The following is a 23,195-nucleotide window of genomic DNA, read 5'->3' on the forward strand; positions in this document are numbered from 1 at the left end:
GTATTTCGGAAGAGCAGATGTGTAACACCCATCTGAAATGGACGGACATTCAGCCTTGGAGAAGGCTGGCACCAGAACAGTATACTGATAACACATGCCTGATGTATGGGACCTTGAATGCTCTCCCTGCTTTTTGTTCCCCTCAGAAATACTCAGAGGGAAGTACATGTTTCTTGGGTGGGAAAAATACATGTATTTTATGATTGGCTTTTTGCAAATATTAAAATGAATATTATATGTGTTGTGTTAGAAAGTAATGCTGTATTAATTCTCTTAAGTAGTGTGGTAAATATAGTTTTAGGTCATAAAAATGTTAAAATAGAAACTATGCTATGCAGGATACTTTTTTTTAAAGAAAGGACTTGCAGCGGGATAGCAGCCACAGGACACCCAAATCTTTCAGAGAAAAAGAATTTATTGCCCTCTTATCAGAAGAAACGAACTTCTTCCCACCTCGAAGGCACTGTTAGGATTCAGAGGAAGAAGCTGACCATGACCAGACAGAATCCTGTATTTGAATGGAATTTATGCATCATGTGTGAGGTGTATGTATATGCATCAGGCTGTTGTTTTTAAGGGTTAATCCTTTGTTCAGGGGTGTCCTTTTTCGGGCTTGTGCTGCCCAGAAAAAGGTACCCGGACATCCGTAACTCTTTGTCTCTACTGTCTCATATTGTCCTAATTCAAATTGTCCAAATTATTATTACTCTAATTGTATTACTATTTTTATAACCATTTTATTACTATTAAACTTTTAAAATTTTAAAAACAAGTGATCGGCATTTTTCACATTGGGGATGTGAAATGCCGAAACAGATTGCTGGATACAGAATTCTGCATGCCAATGCAGACAGCTGTCAGGAGAAAATGGCACCATCATGTACATAAAACTGGGCAAGAGGATTAAGAGCTGCTATTTTTGACTGGCAAGAGGAAGCAGTTACTTTTGGTGAAAACTTCCTGCTCAGTGCAGCACATTTTGATTCAGCTGCTCTTTCTCCATTAGGCCAAACCCAAGCAAGCACCAGGCAGTCTGTTCTGCCAGCGACGCAAAGGGCAATTATCACACAGAAAACAAGAATTACTATTGTTTCTTCTCCCCAAGAGAACAGAGTTCATAAAGCGTGCTGACAGCATCCTAACTCATATATTTATACACCCTTTCAGCAGTCACAGCCTCTAGCTGCAGCATCCACATCACACCACCCCAAATTCTTAACACATTTACAGGGCCATGTACCAACTGCTACAGAACAGCTGCTGGCCCTGGCTAACCCTTGGACAGGGTCTAAACAAATGACACACGCTCAAAACAAACCCTTTAGAATCAACAAAGCACCATAAGCTATTGCTCACGCTATTATCCAACACATCTCACTACAGACAGTTTAATTTCTTTGTTTTCAAAGCAATTAGAAATACCAACAGCACTGGGTGTAACCCTGCAGCTGCCATTTCACAACACGGGTCTTCAGCTGAACTCAGCACAGGCAAGTGCCCCGCACATCAGGATCACAGGGAAGGTCTGCTAAAAAATCAGGAACCATTCAACTTCCACTGGTTTGCTTTTAACACGCTGAAAGAACAGAAGCCAGTAATTCCCTTCCAGCTGAGTTCTATTTTCAGGCTCCTTTATGCAATGATCCTGCTGCAAGTATTCCACAGAGATACTTAAAGTACTAGAAAAATGTTCCTTAACTTTGACTTATCTCCAAAGACCAAAAAAAACCCAAACAGGAACTGTTTAACTAATGACTTTTTATCTTTTTATCACCACCTGAAAACCACAAGACAAGCTTTTCCCTATCCCCATCCTGTGCCCTAAAGTGATTAAAAGCAACAAACCCTCTCATGAAGAAGCAAAGGAAAGGTATCAAATGTAATGTTCCCATAAAACCTTTCATACAACTACCAGGCAACTCAAGGGCACCTGATAAGGCTCCATCAGGGTTCCAGGATGGTCATAGACACAGGAAAACCCCAATCACAGATAAATGCAGAGGAGGTTGTTCAGGATGAACCACTTTCTCCATCTCAAACCAGTCAGGCAGCCTTGACTGGTCCTACAAACCCTCCTGTGAGCTACACTTTGGCACAAGCCCTTAAAGGCTTTGGCTAGATTGCAAAACACAGCAGGGGTCTGCCAAAACATTTTTAAGATTAAATAATCACACACTGCATTGGAATTTTCAGACCAACCACCTGAACACCAAGCACTCCCTCAGCCACCAGTATTCGGGAGGTCAGCTGTACTGCAAAGTATTTGGAGTTTCAAAGCTGAATGTATTAGAATAATCTACACAAAGAAACCCAAACAAATTGCCAAACCACCCTCAGGACCTCCAGGGAGCATCTTTGGGTTCACTTCTATTTTCAAGGCCTGCACACGAGCAACCCGTGCTTTCTTCATTAGGAGAAAGATTTCCCCCTCATTGCATAGAGATTGCAAAGCAAGAAGGACAAAGCCATCTCTGACATGGAATGTAATCTAAAAAGATAAAATTAGCAACACAGCATCTACACAGCAAAGTCTGCTTCTGACTCCTCTGCCAGGACAGATATGCACATTACCTCAAATACCAGCTACTCCCAACCCTACAAGATCAAACAGGAATGGGCAAAAGGAGGTTTAACAATCCAAAAACCAGTAACAATTTCTTAATTAAGAAGTGACAAATTTTTCTTTACCTACTGTGAAACATGGAGATATCATTTAGGGATTGAAGTAACTCTCATAATTGAAGGAAAGGCAAGGAAAAGTCTACTTCAGGTATCATGGTATTGGGTAAGCTTTCAGCGAGAACAAGCAAACATCTGGGGTTTCATTTAGGGTTTTTTGAAGGACTGCCTAATCAAGTTGCTTTTATTCTCTTCTAAGGTTTGGCTGCAGGTCAGCATGTTTAAGTACATCACCTTGTTCCTTCTGTCTGGAACCACCTGTAACAAGTAAGCAAGTGCTGCTGCCATGAAGAGCTTTTGCAGTCTCCTTCCCTAAGCAGCTCTGACCTTCACCTGATGTTTGGAATCAGGTGAGAATACAACAGAACAGTTCAAGGACTGAGTTGTAACAGGGAAAAAAAGACTTGAAATCAACCTCCAAAACATCACGAAATACTTTTTGGTGTAGTGGCCACTGCCTTCCCTGTAACACTTTGCAGCAGAACTGCTCCTGCTGCTCTGTGGGAACAAATGAAAGATGCTCTTAGAAATGTGAGAACTGGAAAAAAAACACAGCAAGAAAAAAAGAAATGGTGGGGAAAAGTGATTTACTGAATTTACTGACAGAGATGGCCCCAGAAGACAGAGTTCAAGACACCATGCAAATAGATGCTGATTCCTACTCCCTCCAGACACTGCATCAGTCAGCCCCTGAGTGAGCTGTGACACTCGATACTGCACAAGCAGCTCTACTTCCATGGCTCACAAAAACAAGGAAACTTTTATACGCATCTTGTAAAGGCTTCTTACAAAGCTTACCTGAACAATCACTGCAGAATAAAGCTGACACAGGATAAAGCATTTCTCAACCACTGAGCTTCTCCTCTAAGTCCCTGTGCTCAAATGTGCTCATCTCATTGCTTCAGTTTCCCCACGTCCAGATAAGAGCTCCTCACAAAGTTTGAACAGCTACAATTAAATATTTTTCTCTAAGTCTTCTTTTCTATCAGAAGTAGCTCAAGCCCTTGCATGCATATCACAGGGTTTGCTATGGGTAAAGATCTCCTGATTAGGGAAAAATTACAAGAAAATTGAATGTTTTGAAAGGGGCCTGTCATTCCAAACAACAATTTTACATAGAGGGACTTTGGACATAAGTTGGCAGTCACAGACAGTCCTTCATAGAGCTCAGAGCAAAGTCAGGGCATTTCACCTCCTCTTGGCATTACAGACATGGACTTCTTACCTCACTGGTTCTAGCTCTGCTGAGTAATGCCTTCAAGTACACCAGCTTCCAAAGGAGAAAAAAAACAGATACCCGCTCCAAACAAATCAGCTCCTGAGTGAGTGAATGCTCACCTGGACAGGAGGTGACAAAGCAAAGGCCAAAAGCTCAGTCACACACACTCTGGCAGCAGCCCAGAGGATGAAGCTGATGGTTATTTTTAGGATGGATGGAAAAGATCTCTTCTGTATGCACCCATGTGTGTACTTCTTATTTGATTTTAAAACACACCCAAGCAAGTACTTCAGAGTACTCCAGCTTCCACAAATACACCACAAGAACATCATAAAGAATCTTACAAAGGAGAACGCTATTTGTCACCCAACACGCCCCACACAGCAATGCACTTCAGCCTCTTCAGGTCTCCAGCGCGCAGTGTCCTCGCCATGGATTTATTTTCCGCACCAACACCAGGAGGAAACCCGAGAGAGTGTTCCCCAGCCCCTAAACTACACCCCGCATGGCCAGGACAGCCTGTTGGATTTGCAAGGGCGGCACCGATGCTCCTCAAAGGGCTCTCTGTGGGGCTGGTTTTGCTGAGCTGCAGGGCCAGCACGGCTCACATGCCGCCCCCCCAACCGCCTCCTTCCGAGCCCCCCGCCCTTCCCACGGCCGGGAGCAGCCGTGTCCCCCCCGCAACCCCGGGGGCAGGGGCAGCTTTGGGGCGGCTGCCCCGAGCCCGGGCGCGCCCGTGGCTGCGAGAGCCGCACCGCTCGGGGCAGCGGCGCTCCGGGAGGGGAGCGGCGCCCAGGGACCCCCGGCCCGCCGCCCACCCCGCCTCGATGGACGCTCCCGGCCCGGGAGCAGCCCCGTGGTACTCACGGGCTCCGTCTGGTCCCGGGTAGCTCAGCACCAGCACGGGCAGCTCGGCCCCGCCGCGGGGCGCCGGGGGTCTCCACAGCCCGGGCGGCGCGGCCGCGGCGCCGCCTCCATGGCCGGGGTAGAGGAGGAAGAACGGCGGCGAGGCAGGGCGCGCCTCCTCCTCCTCCTCCGCCGCTGCCGCCGCCTCCCCGGGCTCGGGCCGCCGCTCCATGCCGGGGGGCAGCTCCGCTCCGGGCCCGTCCGGGAACTTTCCGCCGGCGGCGGCGGCAGCGCTGCCCGCTCCGCCTCCGCCATCGCCGCCCCAGCCCCCGCCCCGCCCCGGCCGGGAAGCGCCGCGGCCGCCCCAGCCTCCGCCCCCTGGGGCTCCCCCCGCACCGCCGGGAGCACGGCCGGTGACAGCCGCCACCTTCTGATGGTGCAGGGGCTCTTACCCGTGAAACGAAGGCGGGGCACCATCTCCTGCCTCCCCTTGGCTTTCCCCGGCGTAAGAACTCATGGACCGCAGCGTTTTGAGATCCTGGGACAAAAGGAGACAAAGTCCAAGTATATTCTTTAGTATTACAACTGCCAAATACAGCGTGCTACTGGGAATTTCACTTGGGACAGTCTTTCAGAAGACAAGGCAATTAATGTGGATTGTGGTGCTGTCAGCAGGCAGGAAGCACATAAATCTGCCAGTTTTTAAAGAACACCCAGCCTTCCGTGCACTTGGGTTAAGCTGAAATACATTGCTGCTTTCTTTTGAAATCTCACATTAAAATTGCAAAAGCAAAGCTGTAAAGGCTACTGATTAATGGAGACTGATTTTTCAGCCCTGCCCCAAGACATGCAACATGTTGCAAGTAATTGAACAGATGCTTTAATCCACTTCACAAATTGCACAGCTGAATGTTTGAATTTCTATGTGCTAACAAGAGTAAAACAATACCCAGACTGTATGTGATGGAATATTATGGAACACAGCTAGGAAAACCCACATAGCTAGGAAAAACCTTGACAAAATCTAAGGCAGCAGCAAATGTATCTCCATGTGAGTTATTCAATTGTTGAAGATTGCATGCAAGATGTTTTCCATTACCATCTGTATGCTGATTACCTTGTCAGTAGCTTTCTTATTCTCTCTTTGAATGACCACATTCACACCTTCCTCGGGAGGGACTCCGCTGATACATATTAATATCGGTGCATACTGATAAAACTTAACACATTGTAATCTCCCCCAAACCAACACTGCTACCCCATATACTCTGAATCTGAAATTGCGTTCTTTTTTCTCCACGAATTCCCCAGAGAACACACTGCCTTTTCCTCCTGGATCTTCAGAGAAACTACATCCTTCTCTACAGAACCTTGCTCAACAGAACCACACCTGATACTTCAGAACTGCAGCCACATTTTCAATGGACTGCCACCAACAGGACCACGGGTGTCAGGTTGTTCTACCTGTCAGGTTTTCCAGTGGACTGTATTTTTTTTATCCTTTTTATTCTTCCTATTAAAGAACTGTTATTGCCTGCTCCCATATCTTTGCTGAGAGCCCTTAATTTAAAATAATGAGGGGTGGGAGGGTTTACATTCTCAATGGGAGGTCTGCCTTCCTTAACTCCTGTCTTTCAAACCAAACATCAATATACTTTCCTTGCCCTGTATAAACAGGAATTTCAGGTGGTGATGCAGAAAGCATTGTCCCCCTCTCTGCCACTGTACTTTTCTGCCCAAGCTTCCAAAGGCAGCCAGGCTTACTCTGGATGCTCATCACCCCTCAAGGATTATGTCTTCCAGGTGCAGAAAAACAATAGCTCATAGCTTGGAGCTTTCTACACTTTGCCTGTGTCAGTTTAAGTATGAATCATTTATGTGCAGGTGTGGCAGGACTGACTGTCCTTTGCATTACTGTGCTCCACGCGAGTGGGTGGAAAGGACCCAGGGTGGGTCCTTCCATTGCTGTGAGGGTGATGGAGGTGAGACAAAGCTGTTACCTGAGTCGAGTCCCACCTGCTTTAGCTGCTGCTGAGGCTGCCAGTCCTCTCCAAGAAGGGCCCTGGCAAGGACAAGTGCCATCTCATAGCTGAAGCATTTCTTGGCAGTATCAGCACCTTCCCCAGAAGCAGTACTGGAAAAGGGAAAAAGCAGCATTAACCAGGACTTTGATCCACTCCTTGCTTCTTTTCCTGATCATCTGTGGTCCTTGCCTGATTCCATATGTCCATTTTCTCAGGAATTTTCAAAACCTGTTCACTACCAGGAATTTCCCTTCAGCACAAAACATTACTCCAAGTATTTCCTAGTGACACTGCACAGTGTCCCCCCTCCCACAGCATCAATTATCACAGCATTCCCATGATCAGCCATACAAAAAAGCAAATGAGAATTATGTTTATGGCTTTGTCCAGTCTCTCAACTAATCAAGTGGACATAATGCCTGGTTAATCTTCATTAACCCAGGAGCTGCCATCTGCCGGCAGGCAGGGCTGGGCCGCTGACACGCAGCATTCTCTCCAGCCTTCAACCTAACCCCAGGGGGATTAGGAACGTGTCTGTAATGGCACACCAATTTGTTGTTTCCCTTATTTACTGCTCAGGTAGAAGTCACCACAATTGTGTTTGCCAGCTGCTCGGAGCTTTCCAAGGAAGCACAAAGCCAGACCCATGAAGGACTGTTAGCCCTTCATTTTTGTATCAAGGGTGAAACATGCACAAGGAGGTTCTGTGGTAATGAGATCAAGGAGCATCTCTGCTGGCTATTTTCCACACCTCGTGTGATGCCTGTTACACAATACCATCCCTCCCCAGAAAAAACACCTAAGCTGCTTTTTCTGCCCAGCATCTTACCCCTTATTGACCTCTTGGCAGAGCCTCCAGGGCAGAGCTCAGCATTATCAGTAGCAGTCTGCAACCATGATCCCAGTGGGGAGTTAAAGGTGGGGAAATTCTGCTTCCCTCTTCAGCAAGGCTGAGCAGCAAGGCTGCTCCTTCTCCCTGGGAAGAAGGAGCAGCTGACACTGTTGCTCATAGTAAGGGCAGGTGAGTAAGCACAGATCTAAGGAGACCTGTTCAGTGCACCTGAGACAGGACTGTTCCCATCTGTCCAGCTTAAGCTTACTGTGTTTCTACCTCTCCCTTCAACAAGTAGCCTGGAAAATGACCAAAGTATTCTCCAGCCAACAGTGAACAGTATGTTCCTGGGAGAAACAGGCCTGGGGTGTTAAGGTTTACACAAGAACCCCAAAAAAGCACATTTCACTTACAGAGCACAAGCAGAGCACCTACATGCTTGTATTACACCACCTGGCCTATCACTGGATCAAGAGCACACACTCGTCTCCTGGCTTCCCCCAGGCCCATCACACACACAAAACACTCTCATAAGATGCAATTGCATTACCAAATAAAGCAATTATTCTCCTGAAATAATTCCATATGGAAAACTAATACCTTTCAGATGGTATGGTACACAAACCAAGGCATGGGCTCCCTGAAACCCATCCCAGACACAGGTCCAGGTTCTACCTGAGACAGTTTTTGTTAAACTTCAGAAAAATTATCATTCAGTCCTCCTTCACAGCCCAGACTGGAACTGAACCAACCACTCACAGCCAGCTCCTGGCAAGCACTTCAGTGTGGGGTTCAAATGCATTCACTAAAAGGCATGGCGGTAATCAAAACATCCCCGAAGTTTACCTGCCCACTGAACATATAACACCTTAGCCATCTGTAAGGTGGTCCTGCAGCAATGCTTAGTCCTGTAGCAGCAAACATTTAACATTTATCATAGGGGAAGTTAATATGCTTATTACATATATGGTTGTAAAATCCAGACAAGTCCTTGCTTTGCTTCTCACTGAATTTAGGAAGGGAAACAGTATTTCAGACCACGTGGAACTAAGTAATTTAAAAGAAGTGCCCATACATGAAGTATTTAAGAGCTAACAAAGGTGTTAATCAGAACAAAAATTAACTACTATTAACCACGTCTCTGCAGCTCAACACAGGAAGAGGATGGACCAGAACTAGACAGCAAAACAGAGCAGGCCAGTGACAGCTGCTGAGCCCCTTTCCCAACACACCCTCAAGAGGTTCATCCAATCCCATCTCCTCACCAGTCCCACACGGCCCATTTAATTCCCTTGGCCTGATACATTCCTTGCAATCTCTCAAGGTTTCCTGTTTAGGGAAACTCAACAGCATGACAAGAGAGGAAAATACCTTCAGACATGGGTGAAGTGTGGAAAGGGCCCTGTGCCACTTGGAGACAGCACCTTCTAGAAAGCCCCCTCTGAAAAAGAAAAACCAAATACCACCCCATCCCCAGTTTCCCTAAGAATAAACCCCACAAGATGGTGTATAAAATTTTTATTGGATGCAGTACTGCTACTTGCAGCTCTGACAAAAAGATGACCATCACTTGAGCTTCCTGCTCTTTTTAACCCCGGCCCGAATGCCAGACAGTTCCCCGGCATATCTGTGCAGCTCCCTGCGCACCTCGCGGACCTGGCCCTTGCGGCGGATTTTGGCTCGCCGGAATTTCTCCCGATGCTTCACCCGGGGGTTGCGGTCAATCTTCCTCCTCTTGGGTGTGAGGCCTTTGTTCTTGATCATCTGATAGGTCACCCCTCTCTTCTTACTGGGATCCTCTCCTTCTGACACCACTGCTTCTTCAGGCACGTCCTCGTCTCCACTTCTCTTCCTCTTGAGTGCCAGCTTCTCCTCCATCATCTTGTAGTATTTTAGGGCAGCCTCCTCATCCAGCTCTGACTCATCCGACGACTCAGCAGCAGCAGCAGCCTGGCCATTAACAGGCGCAGAGGCACGTTTTGGTTTGGTTTTGTTGCCATTCATGGTGAGAAACACTGAAAATTTGTTTCCCTTCCGCAGCTTCTCTTCCTTCTTGTCATAGTAGTTCCTCAGCAGCATACGGACCTGTGGGGAAAGCTTTTGGTCTATAACAGCAAGGTCGTTGATGATATTCCTGTACTCCACCAACCGCTCGATGACCGGGTGGCTGTGAACCGGCATCCTCTTGGACTTGAGAACCAGATAGAAGCTGATATTGGCACAGTAGTTCAGGTAGAGATGATACTTGGTCTGCAAATAGTGGCTGCCCTTCCCCTGGGGGATGGTGCCGTCTCTGACCATTTGCAGCAGTGGGTGCAACTCATCCTTGATCTCCATGAGCTTCACCTCAAAGTCCTCCATCAGCTGCAGGAGCTCTGGGGACTCCTGCTTCAGCAGCTTCAGCTGCTCCTTCTTGGAAAGGGCCTGCAGATCCTTATCAATTTTCTGCCCCTTGCTGTCATGGGTTTTCTGCTGCTTAGCCAGGTAGCCCTGGATCATGTCCAGACCATAATCATCCTCCCCCAAATCCCGCACCAACCGTCTCTGGATGACTTGAGCCTCCTGCTCTTCTTCCTCCTCCTCAGCATCGATTTCTTGCTGGGTCCGCTTGCCTTTGGCCTGGGCATCACTCCCATAGTCCGTGTCATAGTAGAGCTGCTTGCGCTGGCCCCAGGAGAGCTCATGAGGGAGCTTGGCTTCGGGATGGCGCTCTTCCAAGTCGCTTTCCATGGACAGGTCCCCCTCTTCATCCTCAACATCATTTTCATCTTCCTCACCTCCTTCCTCTTCTCCGTCCTCAACATGTTCATCTTCCTCACCTTCTTCATCTTCTCCATCTTCATCCTCCTCTGCGCTATACTCCACAAAGGGATTCCGATCCTGAATCTCATCCTCCTCATCCTCCTCCTCCTCCTCGCTGTCCTCGGGCAGCTGCAGACCCAGTACCTCCTCCTCCTCCTCTTCCTCGCTGTCCCCGGCCTCGTCGCCGCTGTCCAGGGCGGCCATCACGGCGCGGAACTGTTCCTCGTGGAAGCGCTCCACATCGTCCGCCAGCTCCTCGGGGCCGGCGCGGCCGCCGGGCACCTCGGCGGGGTCATCGTCGGGCTCGGCCGGCTCGGGCCGCGGCCGCAGGACGGTGCCGCGCCGGGTCCGCATGGCTCCTACTGCCCCCGCCGCGCTTCCCTTTCCGCTGCGTCCCTTCCGCTCGCTCCGAGCTCTTCCTGTTCCAGGGCCGCAGCGTGGGCACGCCCCCGGGGACGCGGGGGATGCCCCGCGGGGAGCTGGCGTTTCAGCCGTGGCAGCGCTCAGCAAGCAGTGATGCCACGTTGGGGGGGGAAAGAGCCCTTTGTTTCCTCCTCAGGGTTTTTTCTTCCTCTACAAGTCCATCCAGTACAGCTGCTGTCTGTGCGGTCATCTTACGGCAAGGAAAAAAACAGATGGAGAACACACCTTACACCTGTGTCCTTGTAACCAAAACTTGGTACTCAGTTCCCTAAGACCCGATCAAACTCTGAGAGAAGCGGAAGTATTTGCAAACCTCCCCGGACACCTCCGAGGTTTGGACATGACCTCTCCCGTCACCGAATCGCACTTCTACTTCAAGCTACACAGCTCGGCAGCTGCTGCTTGATCGCCTCTGCACTGCTTGAATCTATCCCATTATGCCAAGAGATCCTTGCGTCCCAGAAACAGAGTAATTCTGATTTTTCAACACCTGGGGATCCCTCCCTAAGAGAGCTTCTAATGCAGTCTGTACTTGCTCACCTCTGCATTGTCATCCTGTGTTTTTGTGTCTGTCAGCCACAGCAGAGCACCAGCCCAGCCTCCCACCCTTCCCAAGGGAAAATGACATTAATACTGAGCCACAGGGAAGCAATCTGCTTTTATAAGCTGCAGGGAGCCCTGCCATAAGAACAGAGTAATGAGACAGAGGAATTAGTGTAGCCCAAGCTGAGAAACCCAGAGCCTGATAAATCAGGCATGCACACCTCCCAGCCAGAGAAGTTCTGCGTACAAGTATGGGTGAAAAAAAAAGAAAAAAGCAGGGGCTTTTTTCTCACCACAGAACAGGTGCAGGTGTATTTATAAATGATCCTGCCCACCTTTTTGTAGAAAAAAACCTGGTCAGACAGATATTCAAATTAGCTGAAACAGAGTGGGGAGCTTTACTCACCTTTTGGTGATTAATTTGGATCCTGATCCATCTGTTGGAAAACAGGTCTCAGTTTTATCTTTCTGACACACTCAGCCTCTTCACATGGTCACCTCTGGATCAAAACTTTCTTGCACAAACACAGCTTTTGCCTCAGACCGCTTTTCCAAATCTGTCCCTGCCAGTTTTCAGCCATCACCTGCCTGGATACAGGCCTGTAGAAGAAAGAGCAACGAGAGTAACTTAGGTCTGGAGACACAGCATTCTCTACATTTGTTGGCTAAACCTTGATGGAAATCTTCACTTGATACTTGGAAATGTGCAGCCAGATCCTGCCAGGCTAAAATTCCAGGTAACTTTTGCAGCTGTGACTTAGAGAAACCCAGGCCTTGCTCATGTGCCTGACCTTGAGAGTTTCCATCTTAAGTGTCCTAATTTTTTTCAAGTCTGCCCTTTTAAAAATCAGCCTACTAACTTCCACTTGGACTGTCTCGGATTTAAATGGAACTGACATGTCCCCCAACACAAAGTTAATTTCCAAGAGCAGGAAACAATCTGTGTCTACTCAAACCTTTGCCAGGACTTAGTGAAAACATGATTCCCTTCTGGTGAAGCTGGAGATGATCTCCAGCATGAGTTAGTTGATCCAGTCAACCAGGAGGTGCTCAAGCCAAACCAGTTTGCTGTAGGCAGCGTGGGATCACTGCTACCAAGACAACAATCAGGGACTGCTGCTGGTCTGTTTATGCACCATTCAGTTGGTTTCCAAGTGAGAAAGGAGGAGCAAACAGAAGCCCAGGGCAGACTGCTTGTGGATGGTGTGTTATGTGGAGAGAGAGGCCCTGAGCCTTGGTGCTGTCCAACTCCCCCAGTACAGCAACAACAGTTTCACCCCATTTGACTCAGGCACCTGCCCAGCTTCTTACCTGGAAAATCCTAGTTCAGCACATCCAAGGGCACCTGGAAACACAGGACACGTGAACAGAGACTGAAACCACAGGGCTGGTTCCAAATTCTTTTCCAATTCTCAATTATTCCACCTCTAGCCTCTGTCCTGCAGGGAGGTTGGGAGTCCAGCTCCCCATGCAGCCCATTGCCAAACACCTGCTCACCCAGATAAAATTCCAGAAGGCTTCCAGTAAAATAGGGGTAATCCATGCAAATAACAGTTTAGAACATAAGCCTTACTCTCAAGAACTAGCTAGAAATCCCCAGAGACATGCAGGTGGCTGAAGGGGCTGAAAATAGCTCTCTAGTCATCATATCCAGACCAAGGGGCTGTACACACAGGTGTACATTTAGCAACCGAAATCCAGATATGCTGAGCGCCAGCAGGCAGGGAAAACCACCAAAGTTAACAGAAGAACACAGAATTCTGCTCAGTCTCTGCCTTGACATTTGAAAATACTCTCCTTGCATGTTCCCAGTGCCATATTTTTGTTATTGCAGCTAGGCAAACAGATCAGCACCAGCCTCCCTTGCATGTTGTTTTTCTGGTGCTGGCACCCTCCCTTCTTGTATAATCCTAGCAGAATTCTTACAAAAAAGAGTGACCAAAACAAACAGTACTTCAGACAGACATCCCTACCAGAACTGGTGAGCTAGGTTTATTTAAAAATGGAGCACAGGGAATATCTTGCCCGTCTCAGAGAGAGGGCTGCATAAAACTGTTAGCAATGCTTTCTGGGATGGGGAAAGGAAACAACCCCACATGTTTTCTCTGCTACAGACAGATTCCTAGGGCAAACACAAGGTTTGTAAAGAACTGTGGAAGAGCCCAATGCCCTGCTAGGGGTTGGCTGTGACCCTTCTTCCCCCGCTCCCCAAGTCCCACGCTCCCCTTGCACATGAGCACTGCTGATGTAACCTGAAAGCTCATTGCATCATGCAGCTGCAGGGTGAGGGGTTTGTGCTTGGGGAAAAAGCTCAGGGCACACAACCAGGGACTTGGAATAGTTCTGGCCTTAGGGACCCAGCCAGAAGGGTCTGGAAAAAGGGAGACATCCTGCAAGGTGACAGGAGCTAGGATGCTTGGCAGCATTGCCAGAAGAGCTCAGCCTCTTGAAAAAGCCTGGCAAGAACAACCAGGCCCTTGCTAAGCTTGGGTTTCCCTTAAAAAGTGTTTTTTTCTGTACAAGACATATGCAAATGCTACAGAGACAGCTCTGGCCATTATAGGCTACATTTGCTCTTCAGAAGTTACACAAATGATCCCAAATCTGGGACAAAAAAAAAAAAATCCCAGGCCCTCTCCAGTACCAGCCTCCTTCATGAAAAGTCTGCATGCCCAATACTCCAGGGTTTTCCTGGCACCTGACTCAGGACCACTTGTAAACCACAAATCCCATGGAGTCCCTTGTTCATTCACAAGAAGACGAACTCCTCAATGCAGTGGGCAGAGCTGCAGTAGCTGTACCTCTTTCAGCCCTGCCCTGTCACCTTTCCTGCTTTGACTGCAGGCTCTCTGGGGGCAGGTCCAGCCCTTAATTCAGGTTTGCACACAGCTGGTCTAAACACAACTTTGATTTTGAAGCCTGAAGTGTTTTTTTTAATAGAACTCAAGGGATTTTTAAGTCCAATGTCTCAAAATTAGGAACCAGAGCTGTGACCCTTGGACTTTCTTACCTTCCACTAGCCCTGATGGCAAGATGTCATTGTATTCAGCAGCTCTGTTGCCTGATGGTGAAAAACAGCAAAAAGCACAATAAAAGTGCAACCCCATGCACCCTTCCCCTCTGAAAGCTAGAGGTCTTGGTGCATTAACACACCTGCTTTCAGTCCCCAGCCACATTTTCCAGTGTTGGCCAGGCTGTTTATTTTAGGAAACCCATTTGCACACGCCCTTATAGGCAGAGTCAGGCTCTCCCCTGCCATTCTTCAAAAGAAGGGAGTGCAAGATGAAGAGCACTTGGTCGCTGTGTGTTGCCTTGGCTGTCTCCTTGGGGATCATCCTTGTGGCAGGTAGGTGAACAATGAAAAAATGGAAAACTGGGATTAAGACATCAATGGCAGGTTTTGTGTCATTTACCCTGAGTTATTCTAACAGTCAGGAGTCAAATCTCAAAGCCCACTCAAGCAGCTGTGCTTCAGTGGTGCTTGGACTCCTCAGGGTGTTTCTGCATCAGAGCAGTGGGATTTTAATTGCTGCCTGGAGGATAACTTGATGACTAGCTCCAAATTTAAGACTTGATAATGAGGCATTTTTCTCTCAGGTTCCTGAAGCAATAAACTGCAAATGTGCATGCCTGTTTTTCTGCAGTCCTAGGGAGCTTAGCTGCTACATCTAAAGGCTTCCAAAATCTTCCTGGTAATCCTGCCATACAGCTACAGCCAACTTATTCTGATTAAACTGTAGCTTATCGTGTGACTCCACTGAATTTCTTGGAAACTCTTGATTTCAACTGAGCTCAGCCTGTCCTCCCAGCACACTGCTCAGTGTGGCTCTCAGGTCTCTGGAGAGTGTGAATCCATCATGCTGCACATGGTGGATCTGGCCTGCAGGATGGAGTCAGTGCTCAGGGATAACCATCCCAACACAGCACAGACAGCTGCATCCCTGCATTTCCTGCAGCTTTTGCAAGAGGGCATCTTGCTGCTTACCCCAGGCAGTTCTGTTGGGCTTCACAATGTATCAAAGGACAGAGCAATAGCGGATGCTGAGACATTTTGTCCAAAACACAGTCACAGAGGTATTGAGGAGGGAGGGAACAGCTCAGTGCAGTAACTCAGGCATCAGGAAATCCAACCTGAGGACATTTAGAACAGCATTAGCAAATCTTGTATTTAAATACCTTCTCCCCAAGAGACTTCACTGGGTGACACATGGAGATACTGCAGGTAAAATCACTTTTTTTTAGCATTGTAATCTTAAATGAAAAATTGATGGAGCACCAGTAACTTTAACAGTGAAGACAAGAGCATAACACAAGGAATTAAATCAGGGCAGTATTTTTAGAGCAGTCAGCAAAACCTGCATATGCATAAGATTGTGCTAATGTAATTTTAGAACTAAAGCCTGCTCTGAGAGGTTTTGGGACAACCCAAAAGCCAATAGGATCTGACTTGAACATTGGCTTTGGATGAAGGGTTGGGAAAGAACTGCACACGATGTTAAGTGGAATGCAGCACAGACAGCAGAGGAAGAGCTGTGGGATGGACAAAAAGCCAGAGACTTCCCTTGAGCCAAAAGAGAGGCCAAGACAAGGAGCCAAGGACTAGGGAGACTTTTCTGGGAGGCCTCTGCATCAGAAGAAAGATGTGGAATGATGAGTTGGCAGAAAAGAAGCTTGGAGAACAAGCTAGGAAAGTGATTTCCTTCCCAAGCTAGGAAGTCCATAGAGAATCATATCCAGCAGGTCTACTGCTGCCCAAGGCCACAGAGGCAGCACTTGTAACCAGCAGGTCAACTCTAGGGTCACTGAGGCATCATTTTACACAGTATTGGAACCTTTTTCACAGTTAGGGGGCCTGTAACCATCTCAAAAACCCTGGAATGGAAACAGATGAGACCAGGATATTACAGGGGAAGGAAGGAAGGAAGGACCGAGGATTTTAAGTCCAAGTAACTCCAAAATCCTTTATAGACATGATTAACCCAGGTTTTTTCAGCCTGTTTCTTCTTTCTCCCTGATTAAACCAAGAGACAAGCAGAGCAGGCAAGAACTGAGATCCATTTGAGTCCAAAACAAACTGTCCCCATATGACAAAAAATCACTGGGTCTGGTACTTCCAAGGAGGCTGAAGGTGCTGTAGCAAGAATGATGCAACATCAGGAACATCCCAAAAGCCTCTGAGTGACACCTGGCATGTTTCAGCCTGCTTTGACTGAGTTTCATATCGAGTAGCATGCTAGAAGCAGCAGTTTGGAGGGGTAAATCAGGACTGGAGTTTTCCCTGCAAACCACAAGTATCATCAGGGCCACCTGCCCTTCCCTGCCATGTCAGAGGGCTGCCTTCTTTCTGGGTCCTTCTGCTTTCTGGCAGCTGTTCCCCCAGGAACCTGAAGGACAGGATACCACACAAGAAAAACTGACACATCTGCCACATTGGCAAGGTCGGGGTCATTTGTTAAGAGATCAGATCCAAAGTGGGGTTTGGACTGCTCAAGCAGTTCTGGTGCATGACAGAGGAATCACATAACCAATTCCTAGTAAAGGAGCACTTCAGTCACCAGTCCCACCACCCGTACACACAGCAGCACACTGAGCTGAGCAGGAAGACAGCTGAACACATCTTTGCTAAGAGAATCACTTGTACCTGCTGCAACCTCAACTTAAACCAATCCAGGTGCTGTAGTGGTGCATTGCTGGCATTTTCATCCCTTGCCTATCTTCTAGAGCAGCTTTCAAGAATTTTGCTATTGATTCTGGGATTGCCTATCCTGTGCTTGCAGGTTATCCAGTGGGTCCCAGCGATGAGGAGTATGTGCTGGTCAATAATAAGTGTCAGTGCGTAACAGTGACCTCAAAGTTTGTCCCCTCCCAAGAAAATCCTCAGGAAGAAGTCCTGGAGAGAAACATCCGCATCATGTAAGTGGCAGCCAGGTATTTCACAGAGATGGTGAGCAGGAGATGCAGTGTTATACCAGTTTTCTTTGCATTGTTTCTGATGTCCCAGCACTGGTGAAGTGAACAGCTTTGCATGTGGGCTGCTTTCTGTGGTATCCCGAGTATTTCACTTTGCTAGGTGCTTTTCTGCCTCACATGAACATCTCTGGTGTTTGTCCCTTCAGATACAAAAAACATCTCCATGTTTTAGGCAGACCAGTAGTAACTTCACAAAATAGGCTGGGGAAGTAGATAATGACCTGTCAAAAGCTGATCTAACCTGAAACCAGATTGGGCCCATGACACTGGATTTACTTTCTGACCTGACACAAAGCCTGGGAAAATAGTTAATGCCTAAACTGATCAACTATCAGTTAATGCCTAAACTGTCCCCCATGAGACAGAGCTCAGTTCAAGAGCAGGACTTTGTCCTGTCCTCTCCTATAGTACTTCCAAAGCAACCCCAAGCAGGAAGAATGATGCATCTGACTCCACGGTATCAGAAGGCTAAATAATTACTTTATTATACTATAACTATTTTACACTGCATTACACTAACAAAAACTATACTAAACTCAAGAACTCATGACTGTCTGCTGACCAGTCTACACAGCTTGGACCTGATTGGCTAATTAACATAAACAATGCCCACCAGAATCCAATCAAGCAATCACCTTCAGGTAAATCATCTTCCAACACATTCCACATGTTCAAAAACACAGGAGGAGCAAATGAGACAAGAATTGTTTTGGTCATTCATTTCTCTGCCTCTCTCTGTTCAGAGGGCATGTGAATACCATACTCTCCACACACAAACCTAATAGAAATGTGTGTATCTCTGGGAAACAGCTGCAGGAGGGCTGTAGAGCTCACAACAGGAGAACCACTAATTAAACATCCCTGTCCATCAGCCTCAAGCATCTGCTAGCTCAGAGTTTAACAAAAATTAACCCTCTCAGCCCTGTCACCTGCAAGTAGCACTTACTATCAATTGCTGCAGTCCTGTTGGGGAGGGTTGTTGCCTTTGAGGGTGCAGAGGACCAAGATTTGGAGAAGGGTCAGAATGTAAATAACCTGAAGAAGATGAAAGTTTAGATTTGCTCAGAAGAGAGCAGACTCTGTTTAAAAAGCAGTTTTCCTGCGAGTGACTCTCTCCCCACCTTTGCAGAGTCCCCCTGAAGGCTCGGGAGAACATCTCAGACCCCTTGTCCCCACTCAGGACCACTTTTGTCTACCGCCTGAGTGAACTGTAAGTAGTTTTATTTCCTAACTTCACTTGCCAAGACTTAACCCTCAGCAGCTGTAAAAGATGTCAGAGGGCCAGATGTTCCCCTGGAACACCTACAAAGGGCTCAGCACTCTCCTGGCTCTACATGCAGATGAGCAAGAAAGATTGGGGGTTCAGCAGGGGCATCTTTTCGCCTAACTCCTCACACTTGTTCCATTTTCCATCTCTTCCAGCTGCAAAAATTGTGAACCCATAGAAATTGATCTGGGTGGGGCCATCCTCCAGGCCCAGCAGGGCAACTCCTGTGAAGAACCTCAGACATGCTACACCTACGACAGGAATGAGTGCTACAGCTCCCCTGTGCCCCTGCTGTACCACGGGGAGGTGATGCAGGTGCCAGCAGCTCTGACCCCAGACTCCTGTTTTGCCCAGTAGCTCGGCCCTCTGCTGTGCCAGAGCCTCAGAGCACCCCTGTTCCTATCCCAAATGTATGTAGAGCACCACAGCACCTGGATGGCAGAACCCCAAATGCTGGCCCCTGCAGTAACCCAACTTGTCTCTTCCCATTTCCAACCTCAGCCTTGTGCCATCTCCCAAGAGCAGCTCCTGGCTTTCAGTCTCCCTGGCATGTATCTGCAATGCCATGCTGTGTCTCACACCACACAGACCAGGCCCCCAGCAGATATAAGGCATTCCCCTGAAGTCAAGGGAACTACACCGATTTACAGCTCTGGGGAAGCTGTCCTTTTCAGGCTCCTGCATGCCTCTCCCAGACATCAGCAGGAGTGTCTGTGCCCTTCCCTCGCTGAGCAATCTGAAGCGACCTTCACGCAAGGCCTTTGATGACATTAGCAGCATTTATGCCCTTAGAAAAGAGTTGTAAAACCATAGTTGAGAGAAAAGATGAGGGACCCTTCTAGCACTTGCACATCTGCAAGCTTCCAGTTCTCCCAGATTCAGAGAAGATCAAAAGATGCAGCTACCCTGAAGTGTTTTGCAAAGTTGCCAAGCCCTCAGCTGTGCCAGGAATACTCAACTCTTCTGGGAGATGTTGGGCATTTCACTTTCCCCACTGCTTTACTGTTACTGCTGCCTTCTTCCACCCCGGTTCCTGGTTCAAGTGGTGAAGGAAAAAAAATTAAGTAGGCTCAAATTTCTTTACTTGTTCCTCATCTTGCATTTAAAACCTCAAAAAATTCTACAAATGCAACACAAATTGCTAGAACAGGACCCTCATTCAGGGTTCAGAATTGGAGTGATGAAACAGCAAAACCTTATCCCCACAACTGTAGGTTTTTTAGTCAAACATTCAATAAACTTTTTTCTGCAATCAAGCTGTGTGTTGTATTCAGTTCAATAAGAAGGCATAAAAGGAAGCCAAACCTATAATCATATTCTTTTCTCTTTCACAATTAATCAAACTCTCCCTAAATAACTGTTTATATTTACAGGCAAAGTCTCCCAAAATACCAGAATAGAAATATTTCCATGCACTTGCAGAACTTCTGACAGATTGAGGCTGAACTGGTTTATCATTTTAGGATCAGATCTGCATCACTGAGCTGCTTTGATTCCCAATCAGTGCGGGATCTGAGTCTCAAAATCCAAACATCACCTAAATTAACTCTTGAAAGTGCAATCCACAGATCAGAAGTTTTCATCACCCCTGAACAGAGTACTTTTAAGACACATAATCGGGAGATATTCATTCATGTGCAAGGTGTCTGTCCTAAAGAAATAAAATCATGTGGGGCCAAATTTTGAAGAGCAAAGATACAAAAAAGGATTGACACAAATTATTCTGATGTTATAGCGCAGTTATGAAAAACAAACTTGCAAAAACACCATTTCCCCCTTTCCTTCCTGCAAAAATAAGCCAATTCAAAGAAACACCAGGAGCAAAGGGCCTCTTGGCAGCCTAAGTATCGCAGCGGGTTATATGTATAACCCACCAAAATATATCTCAAAGACATTTTCATTTTCAAAACCATTCCCCAGTCTCAGAATGCTGTGACGTTACAAGCTATTAGATCCAGCTGTGAAGTAACACCTCAGAGAAAGAAATTAAAGGTCTTTTCCATGCCACCTCTTTACTCCTCATAAGACATGAAAAGACATGAAAAGGTTTTCATTCAAAACTATTATTTTGGGGGTACTCAAGCAACGTTTTGGAAACCAGTCTGTCATTTCAAACAAACCTCTGCTATTCAGTTACTACTATACACATGCTGGGTTCGACCTTTGAATAATGATGTGCAACAATTCCTCCCCTCAGAGAAAGAAACATTTGTGCTGCAGGCAAAGGGATGCCACAGCAAGCAAAGGTGAGGCTGAAAAGCCTCTGGTTCCACAAAAATACCTCACACCAGCACCATCACACCATCAGCTGGACTGTTCTTCTCCCCCTGGAGCTGCAAGTGACTGTGCGTTTCTCAAGCCATTACAGGAACATCGCCCTGTTCCCTTGAACAGAACAGCACAGCTCCCATGTCTCAAATCTGCAAATAATTTATGAGTCATGACCCAGAAATAAAGATTTCTGTTGGACTTAGAGATTTGATTTTTTAAATTTTGGGGTTTTTTTAAGGAAAAGAGAATTGACCCTGTTCTCAATTACAGAATTACAAATATTAACTCCAGGAAGACAAACTCCCCACAGCCATTAAGGGCTAGGAACTGACATGGAGCTTAAATGAAATGCTGGCAATCAAATACATTAAACATATTCAAATAAAGCCTCCCAAACATTGTAAAAATTCCAGCTGTACAGCTCTTAATGGGGTAAAAAGCTGGGGCTGATTACAACAAGAGCAAAAGAGAGCCAAGAGCTGCCCATCTCCAAATTCCCAGGCTAGCATCACATGCAATTCTACCCCATCCATGAACTGCACAGGCCCAACTACTGTTTGACTGATTGACAAAAAATAGAAACACAGAGCAGAGAAACACCTTAGTGCCCTAATAGCAACTTCAGTAACACCTTGCCCTTTTTTTCACTCGCTAATAGAGCCTAATTTACCTTAAGAACAAATCCCATTCTTTCAAGTTTGAGTGTGTTGGTTCTCTGTTTTACTTCTTTTAGAGCATGCTTAACCCATGTATCAACTGGGCAACAAAAGGAAAACCTTCTGATACACTCCCACAGAAAAAGTCCCTACAAAAGGCAGTAACTCCATACTGGAAAACAATTAGTAATGAAAATCAGCCCAATCAGTGTGCAGGAGATAACAGGCTTGGGGTATAAATGCTCACACCAGGGCCCCCATTTTTTCACTTAGGAGCAATAAAGGTGGTGGTGAGTTAATGTTTGGTGTATTTGTTTAATATAAATTGTTTGTTTGCTATTGGGATTTTTAAGATGCTGGTTAGAAGCCAAATTAATTATGAAGTCTAGTTTTATAAATTGGTTTTATATAAGAATTGGATGTTAATGTTTATAGGTATTTGAGTTTTGTGGCTTCCTAAGTAAAAAACTTTGATAAAAAGCCCATAAAATTGGGGGGTTTTTTTCATTAAAAGCACTATAGAGAATAATCTCTTATATGCTGTTTGTTTAATAACACATCTTTTAATATTAAATGAGTCAAAATTGTTTAGGAAGATGATTTTTATTTGTGCTCTTTGTATGTCATGAGACTGAGTTAGTTTGTTTGTCTAACCTTGTTAATTGCCTTCATAGAAATCCAAGCAATAGCCTTGCTCCTGTAGGGATAATGAGTATTTATGGTTTTGCTTTGCAGTGTGGATAAGGCTATTTTGCTCCCTGCCTTTCTTAAGTAGTCTAGCTGTTCCTCACTTTAACTGCGCATGTGTTGTAGTCAGTCAGTGACCTAACTGTGTTGGAGCAGTGGAGTGTGAAGCTGAGCTCGTTTTCTGCTCTTTAGGTGGAATTAAGCCTGTGTAGTGGTGTTTTGATTTTGCAAAACTTGGAGCTGTGGGTGCTGAAATAGGGATGGCCCATGGAGGTTATAGGCTCAAGTGGGTTCCTTGGCTAGGTCATTTAAGGGCTGTGCCCGAGGGCTCAGTAAAGTAAAGCTGCCTTAAAGTGGAGGTTAAAGCAAATGAACCAAATGAATAGCTGGCAATGTAAATGCATCAAATGTTCACTCTTTTGGTGATGGAAGGCTTGCTGTTGTTTTATGCCTGTGGTAACTGGGTTTTCTCTTACATTTGCAGTAATTTTGCTCCCCAAGTGATGCTAAACTTTCTTTTTGTGGGCTGTGTAGGTATGTTGAAGGGGATGTGCTTTACTTGCTTTAGAAGGTACAGGAAAGCACAAACTTACCTGAGCTGGTCCATAGTAGCAGGTATCTGCTTACATGGCTGCAGCTGGCTCTGAGATTCTGGCCAACAAGGTGAAAAGCTTGCTAGTGAGAGAAGTGGTGGAGACTTAAATGGGCAGTTGTGTCAATGGCTTTGTACTGTACCACATTTATGCCTTAATGCTACTCTGGTAGATGTTGTCTGGCTGAACCTAAGAGTATTTATGGTACAAGGTTTATTTACTACTGTTTGCTAAGTAAACTGTATCGAGGAATGACAATTATTCTACAGTGTAAATAAGTAAGTGTCTAAAGAATGTATAAGCTATGCAAATGAAGAGGTCTGTTTTCTATTCTCTTGATCAAAAGCTAAACTTAAAAAAGACTAAACACGGATTAACCCTTT

At 46.5% G+C, this 23,195-nt stretch overlaps 3 protein-coding genes across 7 annotated transcripts in view; 1 reads left to right on the plus strand and 2 right to left on the minus strand.

The window, feature by feature from the left end:
* Nucleotides 1-5,275, minus strand: part of RUFY3 (RUN and FYVE domain containing 3) — a 31,962-nt gene extending 26,687 nt beyond the window's left edge. For 3 of the 5 annotated variants that reach the window (XR_004060675.1, XM_030947195.1, XM_030947197.1), the window contains exon 1: nucleotides 4,766-5,039. Coding sequence is in view for 4 of the 5 variants with exons in the window: in XM_030947195.1 (XP_030803055.1) it covers nucleotides 4,766-4,976 (211 nt within the window). In the remaining variant the exon portion in view is untranslated. Of the gene's footprint in view, nucleotides 1-4,765; nucleotides 5,040-5,196 lie in introns of those variants that run through there. The other 2 variants (XM_030947199.1, XM_030947200.1) reach the window with 2 other exon arrangements.
* Nucleotides 5,276-9,105: 3,830 nt separating this feature from the next.
* UTP3 (UTP3 small subunit processome component) lies at nucleotides 9,106-10,792 on the minus strand. The gene has a single exon (XM_030947584.1). The coding sequence runs from the start codon at nucleotides 10,754-10,756 to the stop codon at nucleotides 9,167-9,169; it is 1,590 nt and encodes a 529-aa protein (XP_030803444.1). The 5' UTR covers nucleotides 10,757-10,792; the 3' UTR covers nucleotides 9,106-9,166.
* A 3,846-nt stretch (nucleotides 10,793-14,638) lies between these two features.
* JCHAIN (joining chain of multimeric IgA and IgM) lies at nucleotides 14,639-19,861 on the plus strand. Its single transcript, XM_030947899.1, has 4 exons — nucleotides 14,639-14,714; nucleotides 17,146-17,281; nucleotides 18,468-18,548; nucleotides 18,761-19,861. The coding sequence occupies exons 1-4, from the start codon at nucleotides 14,651-14,653 to the stop codon at nucleotides 18,960-18,962; spliced, it is 483 nt and encodes a 160-aa protein (XP_030803759.1). The 5' UTR covers nucleotides 14,639-14,650; the 3' UTR covers nucleotides 18,963-19,861.
* Nucleotides 19,862-23,195: the final 3,334 nt, after the last annotated feature.

The sequence above is a fragment of the Camarhynchus parvulus genome, chromosome 4, assembly GCF_901933205.1.
Source record: "Camarhynchus parvulus chromosome 4, STF_HiC, whole genome shotgun sequence".
Lineage (NCBI taxonomy): Eukaryota > Metazoa > Chordata > Aves > Passeriformes > Thraupidae > Camarhynchus > Camarhynchus parvulus.

Bases quoted from the DNA above. Each gene is read 5' to 3' on its own strand.
- JCHAIN (XM_030947899.1), top strand. From the start codon at position 14,651: ATGAAGAGCACTTGGTCGCTGTGTGTTGCCTTGGCTGTCTCCTTGGGG. The intron at 14,715-17,145 runs GTAGGTGAACAA...CTGTGCTTGCAG, and splicing joins GGGGATCATCCTTGTGGCAG to GTTATCCAGTGGGTCCCAGC. The intron at 17,282-18,467 runs GTAAGTGGCAGC...CCACCTTTGCAG, and splicing joins GAGAGAAACATCCGCATCAT to AGTCCCCCTGAAGGCTCGGG.
- UTP3 (XM_030947584.1), bottom strand. From the start codon at position 10,756: ATGCGGACCCGGCGCGGCACCGTCCTGCGGCCGCGGCCCGAGCCGGCC.